We start from the raw sequence: 27,313 nt of genomic DNA, 5'->3' as shown, positions 1-27,313 counted from the left end.
TCTTCCAAACTTGTGATGTTTTGTTAAAAAGACACAGACAGCTTGATTCAGGTTTTCATTTGATTTTATTGAAAACGTTATAAAATTATGTGGTGCAGCAGCATATTTAATTTCTCTGATCTTTAACATGTTTCACATTTACACAAACCATCATTGAAAATGGCTTTTAACTGCAAGTTGCCAATGATCATTGTCATGGAGACAAGAACAGAGGGCAGCGCCAGCAGTAAATCAAATCATATACCGCCCCCATGTGTCCGTAAGTGAAACTACACTATCATTAAACACAAAGGAAAAGGTCCTGTTTATTTATTACTATTTTTGGCCAGTTCCCGTTTCAGTCTCTGAATTCACTATTTAGTGTTGTCAGAGCTGATGTGCAAATATATGCACTTTAGCCAATCTAAGACATGAACACAGTAACACAGTGACTCCCCCAGACCCACATCTAAATCAATTTGATTTAAGAAGGAAAAAAGCAAACTCTGTGAACTCCTACAAAGTTCTCAAGCCACTGAACCAGGACAGCACAGAATAACGAGCACAGTTTTACATCAGCTAGAGGTTTTAAGGGTTTTTAATTTGCACAGCATCTGAGTTCAAAAAAAGAGGCTGAAGTATTTCAAAAGCCTGGATGAGAATGAAGAGTTTTGTATATGTGACAAACGTCAGGACTTCAAAATGATGAACATCCCTCTCTTTTGAACAACAGATTCTGCTGGATTACATTCAGAAGGAAAGGACTTTATCTTTATACAGCAGCAGTCTAGTTCACAACAAGATCATTAGGAGCTATCGTCACGGATGTACGTGCACACGCGCACACACACACGTTAACCACTGATTCTATGACCTTAAGAGACTAAAGCTTTTTTTGTTGACAGTGGAGATTCAGCAAGATCAGAATGCGAAAGGTGTTATTTTCAGTTTGCTTATTGTGTTATATGATAATGACATTTCTGGATCATTTCTTTTAAATGATGGCAGGAACTTCGTCTCTTTGGCCAAGTGTCTGGTGTCAGATGGTAGTGATGATGATGCTACTCACACTTGGTTTTCCAGGTTTGGGTCAGGCAGGTTTTTTTTTTTTAACTTAAACTAATGACTATTTTGATTATTGATTAATCTGTTGCTCATTTGCTTGACTAATTGATTGGCCTGTAAAATGTCAGAAAATAGTAAAAAAAGCCATGTCTTCAATTTCCTTGTTTCGTCCAGTAGCTGAGACCTGAGGGTCTTCAGTTCACTACCACATAAGCTGCTGCCAGAGAATATTTGACATTTAATTTAAAAATGACAACTGATTATCAAAATAGCTGTGGATGTATCTTCTGTTGATGAACGATTCATGGACTAAAGGTTTAAAACTGAAGGAAATCAGAAGCATCTGACACGAGATACCCAGTGTGACAGAAATGAGGTGTCTCAGTAAGATCTCCAACTTACTGACATACTGTCAGTTTGGTTTCCAGGTGTCAAGTTAAGTTTGGAACATAAAACTGTTTACTGAGGCAACTCACTCCAATGGCTTTGAAATTCGGCTTTGCTTAAAATCAAAAGGAATCTGCGTGAGGTTTAACGGCAGTTGGAGCAGCTCAAGTGAATCTGTGTTACTTTTATGGCTTTAAAAATAATGAGATCTAAGCTTTGGCTGATTGCATGTGCAATATGGCAACTCCACCCAACACACACACAAGATCGGTTCTCTCCCCCAACCTTTACACAAATTAACTCGACATTAAACCTTCATTTCTTTCGAAAATTGAATTAATTCAACTGGAAAAAGAGATTTGGCATTAAAAAGAAACATATTAAATTCACATTCTGATGTGACCGAATGAGCCAACGTTTCAGCAAAGCCTCAACCTTGACAGTGTAGATTCATTACATCAGAGAGGACAGTGAGTACAGCTTCCTGTCAGCAGGATTGTCCTGGATCTGTTTATGAGAATGCTGCCGATTTCTCTGCACCACATTTACCAAAGAAAAAAGAGCTAGAGTACAATCTAGTGTTCAGAATCGATTCACCCTAAAGAAATAACAGTGACATCAAAACATCTACAAAAAAATACCCAAACTATATCTCATATCATGTGTAGTATCGGAAGTTAAATACCTAGAATATGGTACGTCTTGACTTTTTTTGTTTGTTTTTTTTTATTTTTACAAACTCGTTCTTTTCAAGAACAAAGCGTGAGAGGAGAGAACAACTTTAGAGGATTTTCCTCTCCTCTCTGTGACTGAGGGAGGATCCCGCAGCAGTTTTAATAACCTCCAGGGTCAGCGCTTCTAGGAATCACACACCTGAACAGTAAATGAAAACATTTAAACATGTTAACATATTTATATAATAAAAAAAAAACTGGGATCAAACTTAAGAACAGGGAAGTACAATCTGTAAAAAACTTATGGGAATCAATAGACCTTAAAGTCATTTTAACTGAAGGTTACAGAAATGTTTTGTTATTGACCAAGCTTGGTTTTAACTGCTGCTCGGCAATAGTGTGGCCAAACTCCTGAAGATACTGAAGACTGCATAGCAATGGATGATAAATGGAATCCAGATCAGTCATCACATCAAAAGACATTACTCTCATCAGCACTGAATGACACAGAACAAAAGCATATTTACAGCGACATGAACTTGACGCTTGTTTTCTAAGACAAAGTGCAGCTGAGAAATGGAATCTGTTTTCAGTTATTGGTCGAGTCACTGGTCACCTCTATCCCTCCTTCCAATACTCTACATTAGCATTTTTTCCCCCCTCTTCATCATTCACATGTATAAATAATGTCACGTGCATGATTGCGCACATGTACTTTAAAAATAGAATGAGGTAAATCCGTGTAGTATGACAATTACTAGACGATGCACCAAATGAAAACAGCCCCTTCCGCCCTCACCTCTGTCTGAACGACTCCTGGTTTCACGTAGGCACAGAAACAGTCTACACAGCAAATACGTGTCCATCTGTGTCTCTGCATGCGTCTCTGTGTCACCATTCTCCTTCACTCATTTTATTTATTTTCCCATCAAACCTTGTCCTTTCTCCTTCAGTAGCTGCTGAGTGAGCAACTCCAACCCACGCCCCCCCCCCCCCCTTCCTCTTTCAGGATTTCCTCTGCCTCACAGTCTCGGAGCTGCCATTCAGTTTGCTGCGCCCAGAGGGGGCGATGGTGCCGCTGTTGCTTAGAGGGCGGTCCCAGTCAGCAGGCACTTCCTGTTTGCGTCGTCGGGTCTCTTTGTAACGAAGTGTGATGTCACTGTGAGAGGATTAAAGGAAAATAGACAACCTGTTAATAGAAAAATCACCTGCAGGAAATCTTCCTACCAGTTACTTTCTGCTCCTCTCACTTTTATGGCTTTTTTCACAGAGGAAAACAGTGATCTTTAAACAGTGATTCTGTAAAGTTGACACCCCAACACGCTGACTAGAACAGTGTGTGTGTGTGTGTGTGTGTGTGTAAAAACTATCTGCTCTTCTATGTTTCATTTAATGAGAACGTCTCCTGTGTATCACTTTTACATCGGCAGCAAATGCGGTCTGTCCTCTGAACGCTTCACTGGCCACTGAGACAAAAAATGATGTGAAGGGAAATCTGAAAACGTGAAGATGATATGATTCACCACAGCAAAGAGATGCAAAGTGCCATGCAGGATCTGGGTCGAGCAACATCAGTAAAGCTGCTTACAGCAATGCACTGGAGTCTGGATATTCCCTGAAATTTTCTGGAGGGGCCGTTTGTGAGAACACAAATGTCCAAGAAAGTTGCTGCGAACATTTTCCGGAACTTTACCCTCCAGCCCCATTTTAAAATTTCTAAAAAAATGTCTGAGTTACCCAATATACCTCGGAATGAAGAAAGTGGAGCCATACATGTAGAAGATGCCGGTGAAAATATGTGAAAGACACAGATTTGAGAGCTTTTGGTAATGAGGGCTGACGCCAGTGTCTATGTGCTGTAAACATACTGTGTCCTGCATGCTCTACCCAGGTGCCAGCCCTTGCCTAAAGGTTTCAGAAATGTTCCTGTTGTTGTGAACGTGTCTGACCCAGATAATCTCCTGCTGCGTTCGTCATATGTGAAAAGCAAACTCATGTCTAAAAACAGATGAGTCCAGAGGAGCTCAAAGATGCTTATGGATCAGAATAGGAAAAAACACTGACAGGAGGGAGTGGCCAGGGACAAACACCTATCTCCTGTGCCCACCTTAAATGAATACTAATATTACTAATTAGCATGAGTGGTAGGGACTAGGAGGGTCAGAAGAGGAGAGAGGGAAAATGGAGAGATGTGAGGAATGTCTTAGCTTTTCATAACCAATTTCTTGTCTTAATTTCAAGTTATAACCCAGCCTACTTCTTACCGGAAGAAAAACCGCCACAGAGTCCAGATGAAGATGAGGAAGATTCCTAACAACCAGCACTGCATGACGAAGAAGGGGATGGGCAGCATGATGGTGTTGGGGTCGTACTTGACCACTATGAGGAACTCCGTCACTGTGATTGCTGCCACCAGCCACGCCTGCTGGCCCAGCTTCTTGTGGAACTTCCTGATGGGAAAATAACATAAGGTGTGGTTACAGAACAGTCAAATAACAGGGAGGATGTTGTTACTGTTTAAGGGGAAGCTTATTATGTGCCCTAAACCACAAGTTCAAATCATTGTATCACTCAAGGTCAGTGTTACTCTTACAGCTACACAATGATGTACAAACATAGAGAATTACATAGCTAGACTGTAAGCTCAGTAGAATACGGATATTAAACTGATGGGAGGCAACATGGTAAACTAACTTCTACATTTTCACACCGGTTTCCCTCCACTGCCATCTGAAACCCAGACTTTACACGACACCGACTTCCACTGAACTGTTTTGGTTGGATTCTACTTCAAGTAATGCCATGGATGGAGCTTCAGTGTGTGTGACAGTGGAAATGTTTCCTCAATGATACCCGAACTGCTTGTTTTCCACATGCGGATGTGATAAGAAGCTTACATCATCAGCCAGGTAAATAAATATGCTCACTCCTTAAGCTGACCTGAAGTCTTGCCAACATCAACCCAACATGGGGCACATAGTGATGCAAGATTTCTTTGTTTGCACTGAACTGGAAAATATGAATGACCTACAATGAACTGCAGCACAGACTGAATGTCCACATAGAATGACTGAAAAGCTGCGTCGGTGCTGTTAGAATAACACACAAATACACTGTGCTGCTCATCTTTTCTGCCTGAAAAAGCTACTAACGAGTCAAACTCTTCACTCAAACCTGGTTTTTATTACCTTAACATTAGAGTTACCTGCTGTGTGAATGCAAGTTCCAAATGCAATACTTGATCCATGTTATGAATCACTGTTCCAGTAATTTGCACACGTGATCAACATATACGGCCCGACTAACCCCTCCACTGTCCAGCAGTCAGCTGCATGCATGAATGAAAACTCACGGGTCGTCCATGAAGTCATAGATCTCCCTCATGGCGACACCGCCCACGTTGACAAAAAAGACCAGGCGGAGCAGCACCAGGTAGTGTTCAGGGGGCATCCACAACACACACTTCAGGTAAAAGGTGTTCAGCTCTGCCAGGAGGAACTGAGAAGAGGTGAGAAGAGAAAAAGAAACACATCTCAACTTTCGGTGCAATGAAATTATAATTTAATAGAATAAAAGAATGGGGACATTGTTTATTGTAGATCTTCTACATCCTGCAACCATTTTTTAAATCATATTTACAGTTGTGGGTGGTTGCAGATCATGTTTTCATATACAGTTGAGCTATTACTGATATTTATACTTAATAAAAAAAAAATCTATTCAGCAGAATAGCTGCAGGAAAAAAACGGAGTAAGTCTAAAAGGTCTTGTATAAGGCTATTACATAATCAAAAATGTAAGCAACCTTCAATCAGAAATAGAGAAAAAAAAACGCATTATGATTATCACAGAATAATTTCCTGATATGCAAGTAATAGTTTGAAACTACATATACACTACCATTCAACAGTTTGGGGTCACTTAGAAATGTCCTTATTTTTCAAAGAAAAGCAGTTTTTTTCAATGAAGATAACATTAAATTAATCAGAAATACACTCTATACATTGTTAATGTGGTAAATGACTATTCTAGGTGGAAACGTCCGGTTTTTAATGAAATATCTACATAGGTGTATAGAGGCCCATTTCCAGCAACTATCACTCCAGTGTTCTAATGGTACATTGTGTTTGCTAATCGCCTTAGAAGACTAATGGATGATTAGAAAACCCTTGAAAACCCTTGTGCAATTATGTTAGCACAGCTGAAAACTGTTTTGCTGGTGAGAGAAGCTATAAAACTGGCCTTCCTTTGAGCTAGTTGAGTATCTGGAGCATCACATTTGTGGGTTCGATTATACTCTCAAAATGGCCAGAAGAAGAGAACTTTCATGTGAAACTCGCCAGTCTATTCTTGTTCTTAGAAATGAAGGCTATTCCATGCGAGAAATTGTGAAGAAACTGAAAATTTCCTACAACGGTGTGTACTACTCCCTTCAGAGAACAGCACAAACGGGCTCTAACCAGAGTAGAAAGAGAAGTGGGAGGCCCCGGTGCACAACTCAGCAAGAAGACAAGTATATTAGAGTCTCTAGTTTGAGAAATAGACGCCTCACAGGTCCTCAACTGGCAGCTCCTTTAAATGGTACCCGCAAAACGCCAGTGTCAACGTCTACAGTGAAGAGGCGACTCCGGGATGCTGGCCTTCTAGGCAGAGTGGCAAAGAAAAAGGCATATCTGAGACTGGCCAATAAAAAGAAAAGATTGATATGGGCAAAAGAACACAGACATTGGACAGAGGAAGATTGGAAAAAAGTGTTATGGACAGACGAATCAAAGTTTGAGGTGTTTGGATCACACAGAAGAACATTTGTGAGACGCAGAACAGGTGAAAAGATGCTGGAAGAGTGCCTGACGCCATCTGTCAAGCATGGTGGAGGTAATGTGATGGTCTGGGGCTGCTTTGGTGCTGGTAAAGTGGGAGATTTGTACAAGGTAAAAGGGATTTTAAATAAGGAAGGCTATCACTCCATTTTGCAACGCCATGCCATACCCTGTGGACAGCGCTTGATTGGAGCCAATTTCCTCCTACAACCGGACAATGACCCAAAGCACACCTCCAAATTATGCAAGAACTATTTAGGGAAGAAGCAGGCAGCTGGTATGCTGTCTGTAATGGAGTGGCCAGCGCAGTCACCAGATCTCAACCCCATTGAGCTGGTGTGGGAGCAGCTTGACCGTATGGTACGCAAGAAGTGCCCATCAAGCCAATCCAACTTGTGGGAGGTGCTTAAGGAAGCGTGGGGTGAAATCTCTACAGATTACCTCAACAAATTAACAGCTAGAATGCCAAAGGTCTGCAATGCTGCAATTGCTGCAAATGGAGCATTCTTTGACGAAAGCAAAGTTTGAAGAACAAAATTAATATTTCAAATAAAAATCATTATTTCTAACCTTGTCAATGTCTTGACTATATTTTCTATTCATTTTGCAACTCATTTGATAAATAAAAGTGTGAGTTTTCATGGAAAACACGAAATTGTCTGGGTGACCCCAAACTTTTGAACGGTAGTGTACCTAAATCTGGCATGAATCCATCATGCAGAAAAGTTAGTCAGCAGTGGTTCATGGCAGAAAACATTGGGCTGAATATTAAGATGAAAAAGCTTCAGCAGTGTCAATACGGTGTATGAGTAAATATATTTAATTCTCCATATTTTCCATTTAAGTAAAGTCATCTCATTCTTTATTGACATTATAACCATTTTATGTCAATAAAATACAGGATATTTCTTACCATGAATATAATTCCTAACACAGCGAGCCAGCGTCGAAGGTTGGAGGCGGGCTTCCACTCAAACTTCACCCAACTGTAAGGTGTGAACTGGAATGCTATGCGCTTTATCTTCCCCCTGAGAAGCACACAGCAAAGACACGGTTAGAATGTTTAAAACTACTGAAACAAAACTGAACATTTTACCTATAAATGGGTCATACAACAGAAAAGAAGAAATATAAACTAGAAATATCCCCATGCAGTTATATACCTCTGCCAACTAGAGCAGTTTCAGTCTACATACAGTTAGTTCCAGACTCCGGGTGACCGTGATCTTTGACCACTAAAATCGAATTATTCAATCTGTGAGCCTAAGTGAACATTTGTGCCAAATTTGAAAGATTCTCTCAAGGCAACAAAGGTTTTTTTGGGTGACCTTGACATTACAACACTCAATTTTAATCAATTCACCCTGGACTCGGGCACTGAATGTTGCAGTGACATAAAAATAGTCTAATTTCTCAGGTTTCAATTCAATAAGAGCAGTGTTCTGAAATCAAATTCGGGTTAATACAGGCAGTTGTTCTCAGCAGAAACTTGGAAAGTCGTACTTGTATGTGGGAATGTTCCACAGGCCCTGCCACTGGTAGGGCTTCATTGACAGCCAGGCCAGGGTCTTCATGCCGCAGTAGATTCCCAGGCTGTTACACACCAAAACATCCATGATCCACTGCAGAGAGACAAAGTACCAGTGTTATCAAAGGTTTAAACAGGGCCTTATACAACTGGGATCAACCTACACTAGTGTGTTAGATTAGACCTTTTCTTAGGACTGTGTGGGCGTACACAGCTTGAGCTCGCCTTAAATCTCATCCCTCTCCTTTTAGTTTAGTTGCTTCCTATGGGAAAGTAAAACTGACACTGCATCCGTCCTGTAAGACTTAATGACATCCTGCTCCTCCTCAAACCTTAAACCTGGTGAGTTTTGTGAGAGAGAATGAAAAGAAAACATCATATGGTGCGTGTACGTTTTCTGAGCCACCATAATCTTTTACGATCATATTTAATGTAAATAATCAATTGTTTGTATAACAACTTAAGTAACTGCTCGTACTTCTTACTGACTCTTAATATGTTTGTACCATCAACACCTGATCTTCATATAATTGCCTGTTTACACTCACTTATTTTGTTGTGAACACTTGCTCTCATTTGTGATGCTTAAACTATGCTGCAGAGTTTCCCATTGGTATAATCAAAGGTACTATCATAAAAACAAATGAGAATCTAATTACTGTCATAAATCTCAATGGCAAAAAATGAAACTGCTTTAATACATCAGGTAATTTTAAACAGATCAATTCTTAAAGTGGAATGCTGCAGCAGTCTGTCCTTGTAAAGAGTTGCACAAGCTTACGCACACTAACAGCAGGTTCGCTGCACCAGTTTGCTTATTTATGCAAATTTCAGCCTCATTCACTGCACCCCAGTCCTCCGACAGCTTTTATGAGTCAACAAGGAGCATGCAATTATGTTTCTTTTTGTGTTTACTTTTACAGTTATATTTTGTCTACATGTCTTCAATTAATGTGAGTTCTCATGGCGGCTCACAGGAATCTTCCTCTAAAGACAAATTTATAGTTTCTGCCTCCACCAGTCCACTGGGGTCCACTATGGTCCTTGTGACATAGACATTGTCATCCACCCATATCCACTAGGGTACGCACAGACCCCTATGTGGATGTCCGCGTGCAGCCCAAAAAACTGTGACCACGCTGACTATACGCGTCTACTGCGCATGCTCCACATACAAAGTAACCACCTACTGGAATAGAGTGGAATGTGGGATCAGGTATGTATGCGTGGAACGCCAGACCAGACAACTCTCAGCAACTCTTAGCACAGGTCTGAGAACATTCCAAATGTGACTCAGAGTATACTGCCAGAATTAAGCCAGCAGCCACTGCTGCTAAGGCTTGAAGAGCTGGTGTCTGGATGTTGTGAACCATCCGCTGTCTCAGCGAATATGTCAGTGTTTCTATGAAATGTATACACAGGTTTAAGTGTCAGGTGATTCTGTGCTTTCATTCATCTTGAGTGGGCGAACAGGCTTGCGCTTCACATTTTATATCTACCGACTTTCATTTACTTTTATTGATTTAGGATTAGATTTCTCTTGAGACATGATATCGACAGTAATGTAAAACTGTGCAGCACAGCAGCATGTGAGAAAAGAAGAAGATCAGTAATACATGTACGTACGTGATCCCACCAGCACTCAGAGAAGTTAGGTAACTGGTGCTCCAGGCTGTATTCTAGGAACTCGAACATCACACTGATTATCATACACATCCACCAATCCCGGATCACCAGAGTCTGAAGAAGAAAACAGAGCACAGGGTTGGGTGAGTAGGAGGAGGAGAATGGCGTGGAGTAGGAGGAGGTCAGGAAGTTATTTAGAAAGCAATCTAAAATTCTACAATGCTGACAGATAGAACAGAACAGACTGGTGGTTTCTATGTGTTTCACAAAACAGCACAATAGAGACTGGTTGTCAGTCTATTACAGAAAATACAGATCACGTTTTACAGGACAGATTTTTTAAACATGTCAATCATCAGAGAGTCATTTCATTATAAACTGAAACTGAGACTCTTTCAATTATCCAGCCTAATTTTTATGTGTAAATAAACTGCAGGCATTTATTGTTATAAACTCGCAATTGATTTAAGACATGTCCAAATCCATTTTTATGAGTTTAACAGAAGGAAAATGTTGGTCAATCGTGTAATCACGGCCTGATGCCTAAAGCTCCTCGTATTGTCTTGGCTGGTCAGAGTCCTTATTCTGTTTGAAGCTATCCCATTCTGTCATGTTTACTCTCCTCCATGTTTGTTTGAGTTTGGCTTCCTGTTGTTTACCCTTTCCTTTTTCTGTGCCAAGTAGAGGAAGGCACAGCGGCATACAAATTACCCATAATATTGCCATAAAGAGTCTTTTGCAGCTCAATGAAATGAACATAATCTGACAGAAAGACGTTTTGTCTATCATCACATGGTATATACTCTTACATCACCCACATTAAATGGGTTTTCTGTAACTGATGACTAAGAAGTTGTTTTCATTTTCAGCATGTCAAGGACTGATTGCTGCAAACAGACAAGGTACATATGAGTTTTATGTCCCTTGCTCAACTCCTCTCATGATGACGCAAATGGAGAGCGAGTTTTGAAAGTTGGAGCCAGTCAGTCAGTGCATATTATTGCTCAGTCGTGTTCAGCGTGTGATGCAATCTGCACGCTCACCTTTATATACCATCCCAGGAAGTGAGCTGGAACAAAGCCATCCATCTTGTCCTGTAGAAACAAACCAACATGTTTCTTTAACATGTTCTCATCATGTCAAAATCAGTCTGAACAATAAATAAACAAACTCTTTTTTTTTTTACACCTATTATATCATCAAGACATCTTGACTGATCCACCCAACGTGTCTGAAGGAGAGGTATCACAGGTTGTCCCTTTCTGCAGCTGTAAGTCTGTTCAACCAGTTCTGCTCCCAGTAGAACACACACACACACACACACACACACACACACACACACACACACACACACACACACACACACACACACACACACACACACACACACACACACACACACACACACACACACACACACCACTAGAAACTCAGGTTTAAACTCATTGCTATCTGTGTGCAATTCAATGGCTGTTGTGCAATCCCTTACACTGTATATATTCTGCTCTCACTGTATAGATTCTTGTAATGTATATATTATTTCTATTTTTATATTTCCTTGAATTGATATTACATGTTTACTTATTCATTTTTAGAATATTTTGTGTCTCTTTGCTGCAGCAACACAGCACATTTAGCTATTGTGGTACTAATAAATGATTATCTCATCTCATCTTATCTCACCTCATCAAGGTAATTTTTTATTTTGAAAGGGTTAAACTGCGACAGCAACGTCTTTATTGTGTAGCGTTTGTGTAGCTTAATGAAGTCTAACAAAGAGCTTCAAAAAAGGCTGAAACTATAATAAAATAACAATAAAAAAGCAATAGTAAATAGCAAAAGTAAATAGAATCAATTACATGTCACACAGAGATGAAAGTTCCATGTTTTCTTGAAATTAACTTTTAAAGAAGGAATTCAAAAGTAACAGATGAGATGTCTAATCTCAGCTGGTGAGTCTTGTGATTGATCACAAACAATTTACTATTATTTTGGTAATAATCAGTTTTTGTAGAATTAGTTGAGTAAATCAAGTGATAACACATGTACCTATTTGATGATTACATTTGATGAACTACATTTGTATAATTTTTTTCATTCCTCGTAATCTGGTACATTTCAGTTTATTATGTTCTTTTAACCAGAAGCCCAAATCTATTTCATTTTGGTTATTATTTATCTCTCCATAATTAGACATAAAAAAAAGGCTTTTCACATAGCTTGGCTGTAATATATTGGTGCTGTGGTGGTTTGACCCACTCTGAGAGGCTGAAATCGTGCTGACAGACGAGACAGGGCCTGCTCACGCATGGCAGCAGCAGCAGCAGCAGCAGCAGCAGCAGCAGCATCAGACCATCTCCCCAGGGGGGAAGGAGGCCTGTTTGTAACTGATGGGCTACAAACTGTAGTATAGGCACAACCCTCTGGTGCTAGTCAGCATCCAGCCACACTAACTGTGTGTTTGTGTGTGTATGCACAAGAGAGAAGGGAGATGGAAAGAAAAAGACAAAGAGACAGCGAAGGTGATCTGAGGGAGTGTGAATTGATGAGTGAAAGTGAAAGAGGGAAAGAGAGGATTTTGTCAGTTTCACAGCACGTCAGAGGAATGTGTACAGACTCCTTTATTTGAGATCTGGGTCATTTCCTCATCGTAATAACTGAGGATAAAAGTAGACCATAATATAAATAACAGCACCAGGACAGAAATATCACTTCTTGGAGAGCAGCCTCATACTGAGTGGTTCTGCTACAAAATAAAGTCTGCTTCCAACAGAAATGTGTAGATGTTTTCCCAAAGAGACTTAGTCATACAAACCTCTATATCACTAACATGTGATATAGAGTAAAATGAAATGCATCAAATAAATAGTCTCACCCAGATGTTGTGGAAGGGGTCAGTGGTGTTTCCTGGGTCATACATGAGGCAGTTCCCTCCATAGTCGCGCTCTGGCAGGGGGACCCCCAGTTTGGGGTCAATGTACTTCATGAACTGTCTTCCAACGTGCACCGTCTGGAAAACAGAAGACAGAGGGGAAGTATGGAAAGTGTCAGCACTTACTGTTCCTGAAAAGAGACACAGAGGCAAACTGAGATCACAAGACCGATGTAAGGATTACTCACTGAAGAAAACTGTCTTCAAATTTTTTTGCTAGTGTCCAGGCCTGATGAGATTTTGTTTTCTAGCTGTAAACGGTTGCTGTATTATAGGGTCTCACTCAGTGATAGTCATTTAAATTAAAGCTTGGGTGTGAAGTTCTAGATGAGGAAGCAGATCCCACAAGAAAAAGCACCAGTGAACGGAGTGGAACATTATAAACAAAAAGCCAATATTTTGTTTGTTATGGTTTTAAGATTTATGGCCTTCGCCAGATCGTTTCTCAGAGTGTTGCTGTGTTGCTTTGGTTCCTGGACATTAAAAAACTAATGGTCAATGTAAAAAAAAAGTCAGGTCTGTAAGAGCTCTGGTGCCTTGTTCTGGGAGCAGAGAGTGCATCACCAAAATGTTCAAGTTTAACACCTGAGAGAGACATGCATGCCCTATCACTGACATAGTCTCAGTGTGCATGTGATTGCTATACGGGTTTGCTGTGATGATTTAAGGTTGCCAGAGGTAGAAAGAATGCTAATTACCTCTGCAAAGGAGGTTATGTATTCACCCCCCTTCTCCACCTCTGTTGGTTGGTTTGTTTAACTGTAAGCAAGATTACACAAAAACTATGGGATGGATTACCATGGAAACTGGTGAAAGGCTGTGGAATGGTTCAGGGAAAAAGCCATAACATTTTGATGTGGCGCTGGATCACGGGGCGGATCCAGGAATTTCCCTTCACTTTCTTTAACATAGTGAGATAGCAAATGTTTTTGAATATTTTCCTTGATTTCTCAGACAATAATTCATGGGTCTTGACATGTTTAGGGACTGATATTTATGAGTGTGTGCAATTTGATACAGATCCAAATATCTAGTGAGTTTAAATGTAGTTTCATAAGGAGACTTTTGGGCCTTGGTTGAGGTATGCATTCTATTGAGTGCCATTCTAGTTTACAACTGTTGTCCCTTGGCAGGTAAAAAAAAAAAAACGTGAGAAAAAACTGAGTAACAAATACAGACACCAGTATACAAATACACAAATAAAAAAAAAAGGTCAAAACAAATTACACTCAGTCCCAATTAAATGTTTGTTCATGTATGCATGCCCCTCTGAATGTTTAAATGTGAGTGTTTCAGTCAGTCATGGCATCACCACCATCAGTGGACCCACCTGGAATAGGATGAAGATGAGGAAGAGCTCGTAGACAACAGTGACACAAAGCCAGAACCGCCAGTAAGCTGCATTGAGAGTGAGAGGGTGTGAGAAACTTTAGAAACAACTTATACTGGACATTTGCTGTGTCACTTCAAACAAGAAATAAAAAGAAAACCGAAGTACATCTGGGACTGAATATGACATCGGTTTTAGTCTCTCTTTGAAGTGAATATGGACCCGTCTGAAATGAGGCCAAAGCATCGTTCTGAGATGTCATGGTTTTAATATTTAGTAGAATCATGAACTAATATCCTACAAAAGAATGTACCTTTTTAAATTCAAGTGTTAGAGTTAAAGTAATATCTTTTGTAGACAAATTTATAAGCTGAGCTTCCGGTGACAGTCCCAGCCGCTCGTCCATGGGGAGTTGCAGGTTATAAAATCTGAAACTCCCACCTGGTCGTTTTCCCAAGATACAAACCTGTGGAACTTCAGCACAACTGAACGACAACAACTGAACCTACTCTGCTGCTTCAACAGGTCAGGGTGTATGACACACTCACTCACTACACTATTAAACACAAAATACTGAAACCCCTCGTCTTTCACTCCACAAAAGGAGGGTTCGAGAAGCTACAAGTTAAGCAACAACGGTGGCACAAATTATTGTGTCCCACTTCACGTCAACAACGACCGACAATATTAAACGCGTGACTCAGTGCGTGACTGTCCTTCACACCCGGTTATCTTCCTTCCTCCCTGCTTTCCCCTCTGGAGTAAGTAGTGTGTTGTGTGAGAGAAGAGATGTGTCTACATAAGCTGGTTAAACTTAAATAACAAACTACTTTAAGAAATTCATTGTTTTTCAATATAAGCATCCATTCATTGTGTGTCGCAGATTGGAGGAAAAAAAAGGGACAATGTTATAGTTAGGCTGATAAACACCACCTATGTGGATTGATGAAGTCTTGAAAACAATTGTACAAATAAATATATACCGACGGTGATGTCAAAACCAACAAACAACAAATAAGTTCACAAGAACAACTGCAAATAAACTCAAACACCTGCATCCTTCAATCTTCATGCAGACTCATGCCACAGCGCTTCTGCTGCATTAAGGCACCATACAGTTACATTTCTGAGTTTTTAAACCAAGCAGTGATTACAGGTATGGATAATAAACCTCGAGTTTAAGTTCAAGTGATTAAACAGGCCTCCAATTTCTGTGATTTCTGTGTAAAAGTTGAGTGTGTGTTAGTACAGGATACTCCCCTTTCTCTCTCGACTCTGCCCTCAAATCCATCAGCTTCTTTGTTGTTACATTTCATAGGGTTTAATAGGTTTCTGATTTTAATGTCCACTCTCTTTAGCACTTTGTTGTACAAAAAATATATATATTTATTTTTAATACGTCCTCTTTCCTTCTTCTACCTTCCAGATTCACACAAATATCAAAGGTGTTTTGTATTACATTGACATGGCTCTTACAAATCATATCTATTTTTCGTTTTTAATTGGCAACACAAAAAACAGAAGCTCAGCGCTCTTTAATTAAGCATCACTGTTGCTGTTCTTACCTGCACCTTAATTGGAAATAATCACCTACATCAGAATGTGCTATTACACTATTCAGTTACAATAACTGGGACTTATCGGTTGTCATGTAATGCAAACCATGTAAAATACCTCACCTGCTTTCAACTGAATTTTTCATCGACACAGACATCTCCTTTACCTTGTTTACTACATTAACCTTGATTCCCAGCCCTCACAGGACCTAAATATCATATCAGACACTAACATGAGACTGTTGAGCGACGCAGTGGTTACAGCTCACAAGTTAGCAAAGCTGTTAACAGATGCATTTCAGCCTCCTCACTTACACAGGGCAAACAAGTGCATGTGATTCAAAGATGAAGGAAACATCTCTGTAACATGATTCATTTATTCATGTGTAATTTATTGACAAACTCTTAACTTTTCTTTAGTGTTTGTTTGGCAGTTTAGCCTTTATTAACCAGCTGATAATATACAGAGAAACAATATACAAGATAGGAGAGCGATGGGTATGACATGAAACAAGGTTCCCCAGATATATGGGGAAAAGTGCTTTTGCTGAGATCAGTGGCATAAAGATCATAAAACACTGGGGTTAGGGTTGAGCAGACTAGGGTGACAGACTAGAAAAGTCATTTACCCTTAAATGAATGTGATAAATGTAACCATCTTACCTGGATGTGGTCTGGTGAAGGGTCCATCTTTGGCCTGTGTCACTCCAAAACAGAGAAACACAAGAATGCTGGCTACAATCCCCCTAAAAGGAGCACAATTAGAAACACAGAAATGTAAATGTAATGTAAGTTGAGATCTTGAACGTTAGACTTTGATGCTACACTTGAAGTTGTGTGCAGTGTTTAATTACTCAAGTGTGATGCTCTATTCTTATAATAACATGAACTATCTTTTGTTGCTTCAGTGTAAAGTGAACAGTGTTTTGCACTGTCTCTCTCCAACCCACTGACCTGTCTGTCAGCGGCTGGAGGACCATCAAAACATCCAAAATGGTTTTACTGTCACAACAAATCCTCATCATCCTTGTTGGAAAACTGTCCTCATGTCATCTGATAACTTTCTGCACGGATCGGACACTTTCACTTTGTAACTGCCGTATCAGACTAAGCATTGATAACTAGTTATGTGGGCACTACCACTGATACACAAAAATAAGGCAAATAGGTGTTATGTCTCTAAAACAATAAACAGTTCTCTGTTATCAGGTTGTGTTACATTAATGTGTTGAGATGTGAAAACCAGGAGACAACATAGCTGCTTTCAGACATGCACTGACCTCCACAGTTCCTATGTTTATTTTCTATGCAAATGTGAATGCAAATGTCTGAGATACACGCAAATGTCTGAGATACACGCTCAGCAGTCTCTGAGGACTTTCTCCGCCTGGCCTCCTGGTATAATGTCTGTAGAAATCCAGGAGAAGTCGATGTGAAAACACAGCAGGGGATCTCCACGGGATTCACCGCTAGCGAGCGGGGGGGTTTGATAGAGCTTCAGACACAAAAATGAAGAAAACTAAAAGTTACCAAATGTCTAGATGAGATGTCTAGAGAGTTTGTGGGGATAAAAGCCAACGTTGGTGTCTGTGTGTTGTCAAGAAAATCTCGCTCCACCTCTCGCCTGAGAAATGTGGAGGGTTTTTTGCTTTTGTGATCGCGTCTGTGCAGAGAACTTCCTACTGCGTTGTGCATGTGTGAAAGACAAACTGCGGGTTAGTTCCGTAGACAATTCTCTGGATTTTACCCACAGGTCATGTCTGAAAACAGCTCACGAGGACACTTCTCTGAACTTCGTGTGGCAGCAGGAGAGTCTGTGATTGGATGATTGACTGTACAAGTGTGAGTGGGTAGAAAGTAAGAGTTTTTGATTAGGAGAGTACATCAGTGTGTCAAAGTGGGGTTAAATGTGTGTGAACGAGTGAGCGTGTGGGATTAGACCAACAATGTTTCAAAATATGTGAGAGAGGATGAGTGAAGATGACGGTGTGTGAATGAGTATGTGACAGAGATTCGGACAGTGAGTGTGTGTGTGTGTGTGTTTGTTTGTTTGTTTGTTGCTGCCAGGAAGAAGCTCTAGGGTCTTTATCTCAACAAGCCTGACTGCAGCAAATCCTGTTAAGCACATTCCCACAACACACACATACTTTATGCAGCCTTCTCGTGATTACAGTGTCCTATCAATGCCATTAGTTAAATAGCAAATTAAATTTAAAATATCAAAGCAGCTCAAAATAATTAAAGGAACTTTTTTACATATCGTTGGTTAATATGATCCATTAAAAAAAGTTGGAATTTCCTTTGTTTACATCTCCACACACTCATCTGAGCCTGGTCCTTGGCAACAGAAAGGAGCTTATAGGAACCTGAACCATCTCAACTGGCTCCTCGCCACACGAAGGAGTGGCAGCTCTAATCGGATGTCTCACAGATGTCTGACCTAACTGTGTCTCTCAAGGTGAGTCCAGCCACCTTACAGAGAAAACTCATTTTGGATGCTTGTACTCATAATTTCCCTCCTCCAGTCACTAGCCCCCAGCTCAGCTTCCTCTTCAACACAATGGCCAACGTTACTGTACCAATCTGCCTGTTGATCTCTGTCGAAGACACTTAAACCTCCTTCATTTGGGACCGAAACTCGCTCCCAAGTTGAGAACTTCATGTTTAAAAATAGAGACCTAAAGTAAGAAGTCAAATCTAAGAACAAACCAATGCCACTTTACCTCAAAGGGATATGAGACCACACCCACAAACACACCAGCATTTACAATACCAGTTAATTGGTATATTCTGAGGATTTGCTCATAGTAACCTTATGCTATGATTTCACATTAAAGTGTTCAATCGTGAACCACCCCGACAGTTGAGAGGCACTGAGGTATGGTGTGTCGCTAAGTTTCTATAGCCCAGTGTTACATACTGGCTTGCACATTATCTCTGTGTTAAAGACAATAACACATATAAACAAATTTTATGAAATGAAAGCCTGAGATTCATGCTCATCGTTTTCATATTCATCAGGTTTAGATTTTTCTGTGAAAGGTTTCATTGAGTGACATGTGGCCTTGAAGACTGGCGTTGAATTCTACTGAATATGGAAATGATCCAGTTTTGAATGATGAATTCTGGATCTCATCCATGTACCTTCATGCTAAATTATGTGATTATTGGCTGGTTTAGTTATGTGACCCTATAGGCAAGTATGAACAGAGAGAGAACAAGGGACAAAAAGAGACAAATACTATAAAGGCTGCTTACAAGCTAAACAAATTTTCTCTCAAGCTAAACTTCTGCCAACTATTTAATCAAACTTGAGTACAATCAAAAGGCCACACTGGATTAAGTGGACCTTTTTTTGGCGGCCAGCAGGGTCCTGCAGGGACACAGAGGAAATGACGAGAACAGCCTACTGACCTTTTGGTGTTGTAGGCCGTGTCCTGGGGGGTTTCTTCCAACAGCGTGACGTAGACCAAAGCACAAGTCAGAATGAACAGTACTGTGACAGTATGGGCTCGCCTGCAGAGAGAACAACAGAGAGGGGGTTATTAATATAAAAAAGATGATATCTGAAACCACAGAGGGAGAATGTTTAGCAGGATTAATGCACCGTAATTCTGTCCGTAACATCCACATTAATATGTTTTACATTTAAAAAATACTGTTGCAGATCAGATAGTATTAATGCAAAAATAGGCTGATAACAAACAGGAGATTACTCAACAAAGTGTCCTAACAGAGACTCAAACATCCTGCTTGGGGCTGAAAAAACTTTTTTCTAGTCATCAAGAGTAAAATAAAAGTGATGAAAAAGGAAAATGGAGATGAGATGAAATAGGTTACTGTTGGGAAAGTGGCTTAGTTCTGCTGAAAATAGAACAAAACGTTGTGCAACAACCAAAACAAATATACACGATGAGATAAGCATTTTATAACCAAGCTCAACATTTTCCTTCATAAAAACGGCTTTCAATTTATTGTCTGTGTGTCGAACCTGTCTGATTGTAGACTGACCTTACCTAAGGCTGTGTATGGCCTCTGGAACTAAAAACAATTATTCACTTCGGTTGACAGGTTGAACTTCAGGTTTCATGTCGTGCTATTGGCCAAAGCTCATACAGTATCTCCACATCACACCACAGCACAGAACAAACATGGCCTTTGTCAACATTGCACACTATAGTAGCTAGATAATTGTATGCTATCTGTACACAGGGTGCAAATGAATCGTGAATGATCTTTGGAAAACTGACAAGAAATAATAGCAAGATCCTTTATGAGAGAGAATGAGGTGTGGTAGGAGCACTGGAGGAGTCAGTGCAAGGTTTCAATACAATACTATAGAAGATTAGATTGATCGGATGGCCAGTAGTCATTATTGTTCAGGATGTACAAATGAAATAAAGAGAACAGTATTTATTTAAATCACCCAGAGTCAGGGTCAAATGTCTGACCTATTGCAGATCTTGAATTGGCTGTCAATAATGCCCAATCAACTTAGTCTAAACACTGACAGACACCAAACAGTGTGGTGAACAAGTTAAGTGTGAAGTTAATAGACAGGCAAAAATAATTCTAAAAGTCCTGGATTAACCCCAAAATGTAATGGGTTCTTCCTGGGGTCATGCTCAACCCCTCTGCAAAATTTCAGAAATCAGTTCAGTTGTTTTTGCGTAATCCTGCTAAATAAACAAACTAATCCACCAGAAAACAAATGGACAGGGGTGAAAACATAACCTTCTTGGTTGAGGTAAGAATGCAACATATCTTTCTGTCCTGTAATTTCTTGGTGATTTTTGACAGACATATGCCAAATCTGATATATCTGGGATGAACCAAGAGCGTAAATAATATTAGTGCCACAGATATCTTCATCAGACTCTGGATAAGATATTTCCTCATGCGTACGAAGAGACCAGAATAGAACTAAATGGAAAGAGAATATTAGACTTATATCAAACAGGTGGCCATGAACGTGCCAACATATGGGGGCATGTCTCAGCATCAGACAACATGATGTGCAGTGGCTGTGTATCCTTCAGCTCATTTGAATGTTGTTTTGCTCCCCAGAGGCAGAAAAACTATTCATGTAACTTTTCTTAATTAACACTGTGAGTGTAGTTTGGTCCTTTAAGCACTTTTAACTAGCAAAGCAATACACAAACATGAAACCATGTCCCAGAGCTTGCTCAGTGATGTGTGCCTGACAAAGCTACCCTTCCAGAGATTGACAAAGCAGTCTGGAGTTGTTTCAGCCACACTGAGCCGTGTTTGCCATCATTATAGGAAATTAAAGAAAATGTGACCTGAAGCAGAGGTGTGGCTCCTTTATGTGTTTAACAAAGTTTTGGGATAGCAATAGAGGCCAATGGGACGGATGCAGATATGGAGTCTTCAGGGAACTTGGTAAACACAAGACAAAATAACACCAGTCTTATAATTGAAGGCATATTTGCATGGTTTTAGAAGCTTCTATTGGATTTTGATCACTGCGGTCACCCCCTTAACCTTGGCTCAGTCCTTGTCATGGAGATGGCAGACCAGGTGTTATTAGCATGTTCTCCCTGTTCCTTGACCTTATCAACCTGCCTTATTTGGCAGGAGACACAAGGGAGGACCTGGCTTGGCTCTTGCCTAGCAACCACAGAACATCGCTGGGAATGAAAAGACACAGTGGAAAGACCAGTCTTGTGCAACTGAGAGGCAGGCTAAGCTTAGACTGAAACTTGCCACTAAGAGTAAGACAGTACATCCAGTTCAAATAAGCGGCTGATAATTATAGTCTGTGTATGTAGAAATATCCTGATGTTGTCCTGAGGTTAACCGTGAGGCTGAAACAGGTTTTTTAGGCAAAAACATCCTGACCAACCATCTTGAAATTGCGTATAATTCTATGTAAATGTCCAGCCACTGGTGTGCAAAAATTTCAGTTGGTATCTGTTATAGTTTCAGAGATATGGAGGCTTTAAAAGAGGGGCATGTCTGAAAGAAATCAAACCGATGATGTTATCCCTGTTTGGTTCTCACTGTGTAATAAAGCCCTTATGCTTGACCTGTAGTGCGAAGCAAGATTCATAGTTAGCGAGGTAACAGCAGATTTAACTCTGGGTGTTGAATGTTAAGATGGTTGATTGCTTTTTACCAGGGTACATCACTATGGTAACTTATGCTGAACATTCATAATTGATTAAAAACAACAAGGATTGGGTGGAAACAAAGTTAGAAAATAACCAGCTAATACAAAGAACAGGGAAAGGTAAGAGACAGAAGAATAGGGAGCAGAGGCATGTGGGAAACGGCCCCTTAACCTATTTTTCATGCCCCATAAGTCTTTCAAACAAGCCAAAAATATATTTGCACTAGATTGTTAAGTAAATAGCACTGATTACGCAAAGTATGAAGCAAAACCAAAAGGGACAGTCTGTTTCTAACCGTATCAGGTCTATTTCCAACATACACTACACCCCTTTTCTAAAAAATAAAAAAAATAAAATAAAAAATTCCCCCTGTTCCAATGTTTGCTTACAAAGCAGATTGCATGATGCCACATGGTTACTCTCCTTGACAACCAGGGGAAGCTTTTAAACTCTAACACAACTCCCACATCCAGCCACTGTGTTTCAGAGGAATCCACAACAAGCAACCAAATTTCTCTAGGGTATGGCTTGATTAACAGCCACTTTATTCACTGTAAGTGAGTCAGCTGCTAAAAATTGTTAATTATGATTTAATTTGAGTTTAATTCACTTTTTGAAAAGAAATATGGTGACTTCTGTCAGAAAAGACTAAGATATACTACGCATTTTCACTATTATTTAGCTTCTTGATTCCAATGTGTTTGTGCCTGCATTCATAGATCTTCAGTGCCATATGACTCACACTGTCCACAAAGCCATTCTCCATTATTAGATCTCTATTATATCCACAGTGGGAGTGCCAACAAACCACTGCGAGACCACATTCCTTCACAGTAATAACCTACATCACAAGCAGCATGACATAGAGCTGCTCATCACATTGAGTCAGCAGATGGTCAAAACCATGACATTTTGATACAGCATCTTCATATTGCATCATGGGATTTGTCTACACTCAGTTGCCAGGTTATCAGGTACAACTAGCTGAAATGAATACTGTCTAATGTCACAAACCCATGATAGATCCTACCTCCATGAAGGCTATAATCGTTTCATCTGTTGGAACTGGTTTAATGGAGGTGTTTATTCAGCTATATGGTCACTAGGTCAGATGTAGTTTGCGCTGCAAAGTATTTATTTAGAAGCAATGAAAAGGTACAGCATAGCTATGGGCACTCAATGCACAGCCTCTGCTTTTAGTCAGTAGCTCGGGGTAGTCAAGAGTCGCCCCGAACGGATGAATGAATAACACACATTGGACAACAACAAAAAACCCACCAACACCCATTGATAGAGATGTTCTGCTGCCAAAGATATAGCTTAGCAGATTTTTTAATGCCCCCTGCTTTAAGCGCAAAGAGGAGCTGGGACACGCACACGCACTCAAAACACACACACTCACACTTTAATCAGGCTTAAATATTCCTGGAGTAACAGGTTGAAAGGCCACGGTAGCTGCAAATTTAACGAAAGCTGCAGGAGAGAATGTCACTTTTCCAGACTGGCCTCATGCTCTCATATAAATAAACCTGCATCCTGCACATGCCAACGACCTCTGTCGCTTGTGGGTGCATGCATAACACACTCGTCCAGTTTACCGCATGGACAGTGAAGACAGATATCAACGGGCTGCATAGACGGCTGTCTTTACTTCCAGTCTGTCATTGATATCTTTCGGCAGAGCAGGCTGGGATATTAACTTTTCTTGTGTCAGCAACCAGCTCTGACTGTGCAGTGTCACTTATAGCAAACCACAGAATCCTTGTGGAGTAACCTTTGGGGATTCCCTCCGATTACTTTGCATTTGAGCACCGAACTGTATGTCGAGCTGACCTCAGACCTCCGACCTCCTCTATGGATCTTAAAGAATTGGAACAGGATCAAAGCATTAGTGTGATTAATGGAGGTGTCATGGGCCTGTCTTTCAGTTCACCTTGAAACCTGAACCCCACCACGCTGTCACCGGACACATGCATCTTCCTGCAGCGGCTTCTCCCGATCTGAACTGATTTCGTGTATGTGCTGCTACAACACCACCTTCTCTTGTGATGATGCAGCATTCATTCTGACATTTTGCATTGTTGTCACTGTCAGCCAGCACTCACCAGAAGAAGGTGTTGGTCCCGTCGTCGTACACCTCGCACTCGGTGTTCCTCCGGAAGAGGCTCTCCCTGGAGCTCTGCTTCATCACCTTGGCTTTGATCGGGGCGCTCTGACCCGGACAGCCCGGCTCAGCCGCGCCGTTATTGACCTGCTCGGCGGCGGATGCGGCAGTGGCGCACTTCGCGGCGGCGTTGATCGCAGCCGCGCCGCTTCTCCTCGACTCGGGCTTGGTCATGGCTTGGCTTCGGACGGACCGACCGCCCCTGGCTGCTTTACAGTAATCCTGAGCGGGTTAGGTTTGTATCGCTGAGCTCCGCTCCCGTGCACCGTCATCCGCGTCAGCCCCACCCAGGTGACTGTCAGCATCCTGTGGGTGGTCGGAGGGAAGAGATCGTTAAAAGGGACGAGGGCGGAGGGAACAACCTGGAAACCACATCCTGCTGGTGGGTGAGAGGTTGAACACCACCCAGCCACACTCAGCACCACAGTCAAACACAACAGTATAACACAACAGTGTAACACAACAGTTTAACACAACAGTTTAACACAATGCAGACAGACACATTTCCACTAAAAGAGCTCAACAGTCAGGTAGCAACAATGCTAACCACTGTGTAACGTTAATGAGTATCTGCTGCTAAACAAACCTCAATATCTCTGCAGCGAGGACTGAAGCCTCCCTTTCATTAACTTGGCTAACTATCTAGCTAGCTGTCTGTAGCAGGCTAACTAACCATGCTAAGAAGGCTTAGTTCACTGACAGTCCTGTTAGCAATTAGCCGGTGTAAACCCATCATTGTTACCTCGCACGTTATTCCACCAGTTCACGTGGGTTAGACAATGACGTTGGATCTAAGCTTAGCATTACTCACCAGCTGAATGTATGGGATTGCTGAGTGGAGGAGTTGAGGAGATGCTAACGCTACATTAGCACGCCCGCCTGAGACTGGCTGCAAGGACAGAAAGAAAGAATAATCTGGAGACTGTCGCACTGAGACTGGTTCAGTTACACAAACACAGACCGTGAACTGTGTGCTCACTCCAGGCACATCACATGGACATGCGTCGCTCACTGTCAAGGTACGGGTGCAAACAACTTCACATCCGGCCCATCGCCGTCAAACTAAAAACACCCATAAACCCACACATGATGAAACGCTTTTATTTTGAAATGAAGATATATAGATCGGAAGACCTGTGTCCGCTGCTTCCCGGTGCTTTGTGGAGTTGACAGGATGACCTATCTGGCGGATTTAGCTGAGGATCAGCGTTGTTTACAACAGCTGAAGACATCAAGTCAACGTGTGAACCTCCCATAGCAACAGCGGGCAGAATAAAAGCCATTTGCAACAGAACGATTCTTCATCGGGCCACTTGGTAAAAGCATGGTGTCGGAAAACAGCGTCCAAACAACATGTTTTCAGTCACGTCTGTCGTCACTTCCGTGTAACTGCACAGATTTGTTTAAGTAAAAAGACAACTACACGAATAATATTAAGCATTTTTAATTCATTTTATAGAAATTATAAGTGTTCAATGGTTATGATGAATCAATGGCTTTTAATTCTAACACCTTCACATTATTATATGATATTATATTATATTACCTTATGCTTTATAAAATAGATATAAGTCTGGTTATCCAGTGAAATAATTACTTAAATGTTTCTCATTTTCTAATGATCCATCAAGGTTTTATTCATAGCTGGTTTAAACTAAAAAAAACTCTAGTGTCCAGTTGTAAATGTTGGGTAAGGTTGATACATGTTTTCAGTTTATATTATTTGCAGTTGCCCTTTGGACCATTGGAGGAGACTTTCTGATGAATAACAGAGATAAACAAATAAACAACCAAGTTGAATTTTTGATGAACAGGAAAACCAGTCAAATGTTCCCAACGTAGGAAAAAACGTTGCTCTTATCAAGGCATGCTGATCTGTAATTGTTTTATTAACCATTGATAGCTGTTAGTTACACATTATGATACCACAATTCATAGCTTTTCTTTCTCTCTTTTGGAGTTTTCACCATAGCACCATCCTCAAGGTATGGAGCCACTTTCTGTTCTTTAACAACTGTTACAGGGGCTGTTAATGGTTTTCTGAGCAGTCACTGCTCAGCCAAATGATGTTTGTTTGGATTACATCATGGATTTTACTGAATAAGATCCATTCAGAGGCTCGTCCTCGAGACTTGATTTCATGGCCGGGAAAAACCCTCAGCTGACAACACAGGGCAAAAACAACGTTATCTCTCTCTTGTGTAACCAGAGTTATGGACTCCGGTTCAGAAGTAACGGACTGGAGGATTTCCAGTTTAGAAAATCTCCCATTTTCACTCAGCTGTATCTTGGAGGAAAATGTACCTTTTATCCCAATAGATTTTTGTGGGTCAAAGATTATCACCTTTGAGCAGTTGGTAATTATTATTATTAATAATAATAATAATAATAATAATAATAATAATAATAATAATAGTATAGTTATTCAACCTCTACATTTTTTTATCGAAATTTGAGGGTGATCAAGTGCCATTTGGTCACCTGTTTGCATTTGGGTGTGTGTGTGTGTGTCTGCAACATTCTCCACAGGCTGGATGGGGCATACTGACACTTTAGCAGCCATTTTGGATCATAAAGTGTGAGGACAGAGGTTTAGTATTTGTGAGGGTAAATAAATAGCAGGAGTAGCCCTGGGCTTTTTAGTATTTGTTTGACCTCGTTTTACTTTATGATGTTGACTGCATGCCATATAAAACAATTTGCATTCAAACACAAAAACACATTTGTTTGCTTTGAAGTAATTTATTGTTTCTAACCAATAAATATTTTAATATATTGACAACCTCTCTGATTTAGAGCCTATAGCCCTACAGTGCCTCTTTAAATCCCATAATCACAGGGAAATTCATAAACTAAAAAGCTTCCTACAACGTAACAATTCTGACCTTTACAGACCATAAAACAGAGCTGGAATAGTGGAGAGGCAGAGTTCAAATCTGTTTCAAGGGCCTTCGGGACAAAGCACACAGCTGTAAAGACTTATCTTGAAAGGAACAGCACAAATTTAGTGCAGGCGATGCACAGCTGCCTTTTCAACTGATATTCTAATTTAGGTCTTTATAATAAATTTTTTGGGGATTGTATCCTCCTCTACCAACAGTTGTACATGATTTTCTTTT

The 27,313-nt window shown here is 40.6% G+C and overlaps 1 protein-coding gene across 2 annotated transcripts; it reads right to left on the bottom strand.

Annotated features, from left to right (window-relative positions):
* Window positions 1–46: 46 nt before the first annotated feature.
* ptdss2 (phosphatidylserine synthase 2) lies at window positions 47–25,392 on the bottom strand. 2 transcript variants are annotated; one of them, XM_034588197.1, is made up of 14 exons: window positions 25,374–25,392; window positions 25,006–25,083; window positions 24,136–24,500; window positions 19,311–19,412; window positions 16,560–16,642; window positions 14,341–14,408; window positions 12,954–13,088; window positions 11,122–11,172; window positions 10,079–10,192; window positions 8,428–8,546; window positions 7,838–7,952; window positions 5,458–5,603; window positions 4,370–4,555; window positions 47–3,264 (listed from the first exon to the last, which is right to left on the bottom strand). In XM_034588197.1, the coding sequence occupies exons 3-14, from the start codon at window positions 24,366–24,368 to the stop codon at window positions 3,111–3,113; spliced, it is 1,506 nt and encodes a 501-aa protein (XP_034444088.1). In that variant the 5' UTR covers window positions 24,369–24,500; window positions 25,006–25,083; window positions 25,374–25,392; the 3' UTR covers window positions 47–3,110. The 2 variants fall into 2 exon arrangements, with proteins under 2 accessions (XP_034444088.1, XP_034444089.1); XM_034588198.1 differs by lacking the exon at window positions 25,374–25,392 and having other exon boundaries at window positions 12,954–13,094; window positions 14,347–14,408; window positions 25,006–25,237.
* Between the last annotated feature and the right edge of the window lie 1,921 nt (window positions 25,393–27,313).

Source organism: Hippoglossus hippoglossus, chromosome 6, assembly GCF_009819705.1.
Source record: "Hippoglossus hippoglossus isolate fHipHip1 chromosome 6, fHipHip1.pri, whole genome shotgun sequence".
Classification (NCBI taxonomy): Eukaryota; Metazoa; Chordata; class Actinopteri; order Pleuronectiformes; family Pleuronectidae; genus Hippoglossus; species Hippoglossus hippoglossus.
The sequence above is the reverse complement of the archived record's forward strand: the minus strand, read 5'-3'. Positions and strand labels throughout refer to the sequence as shown.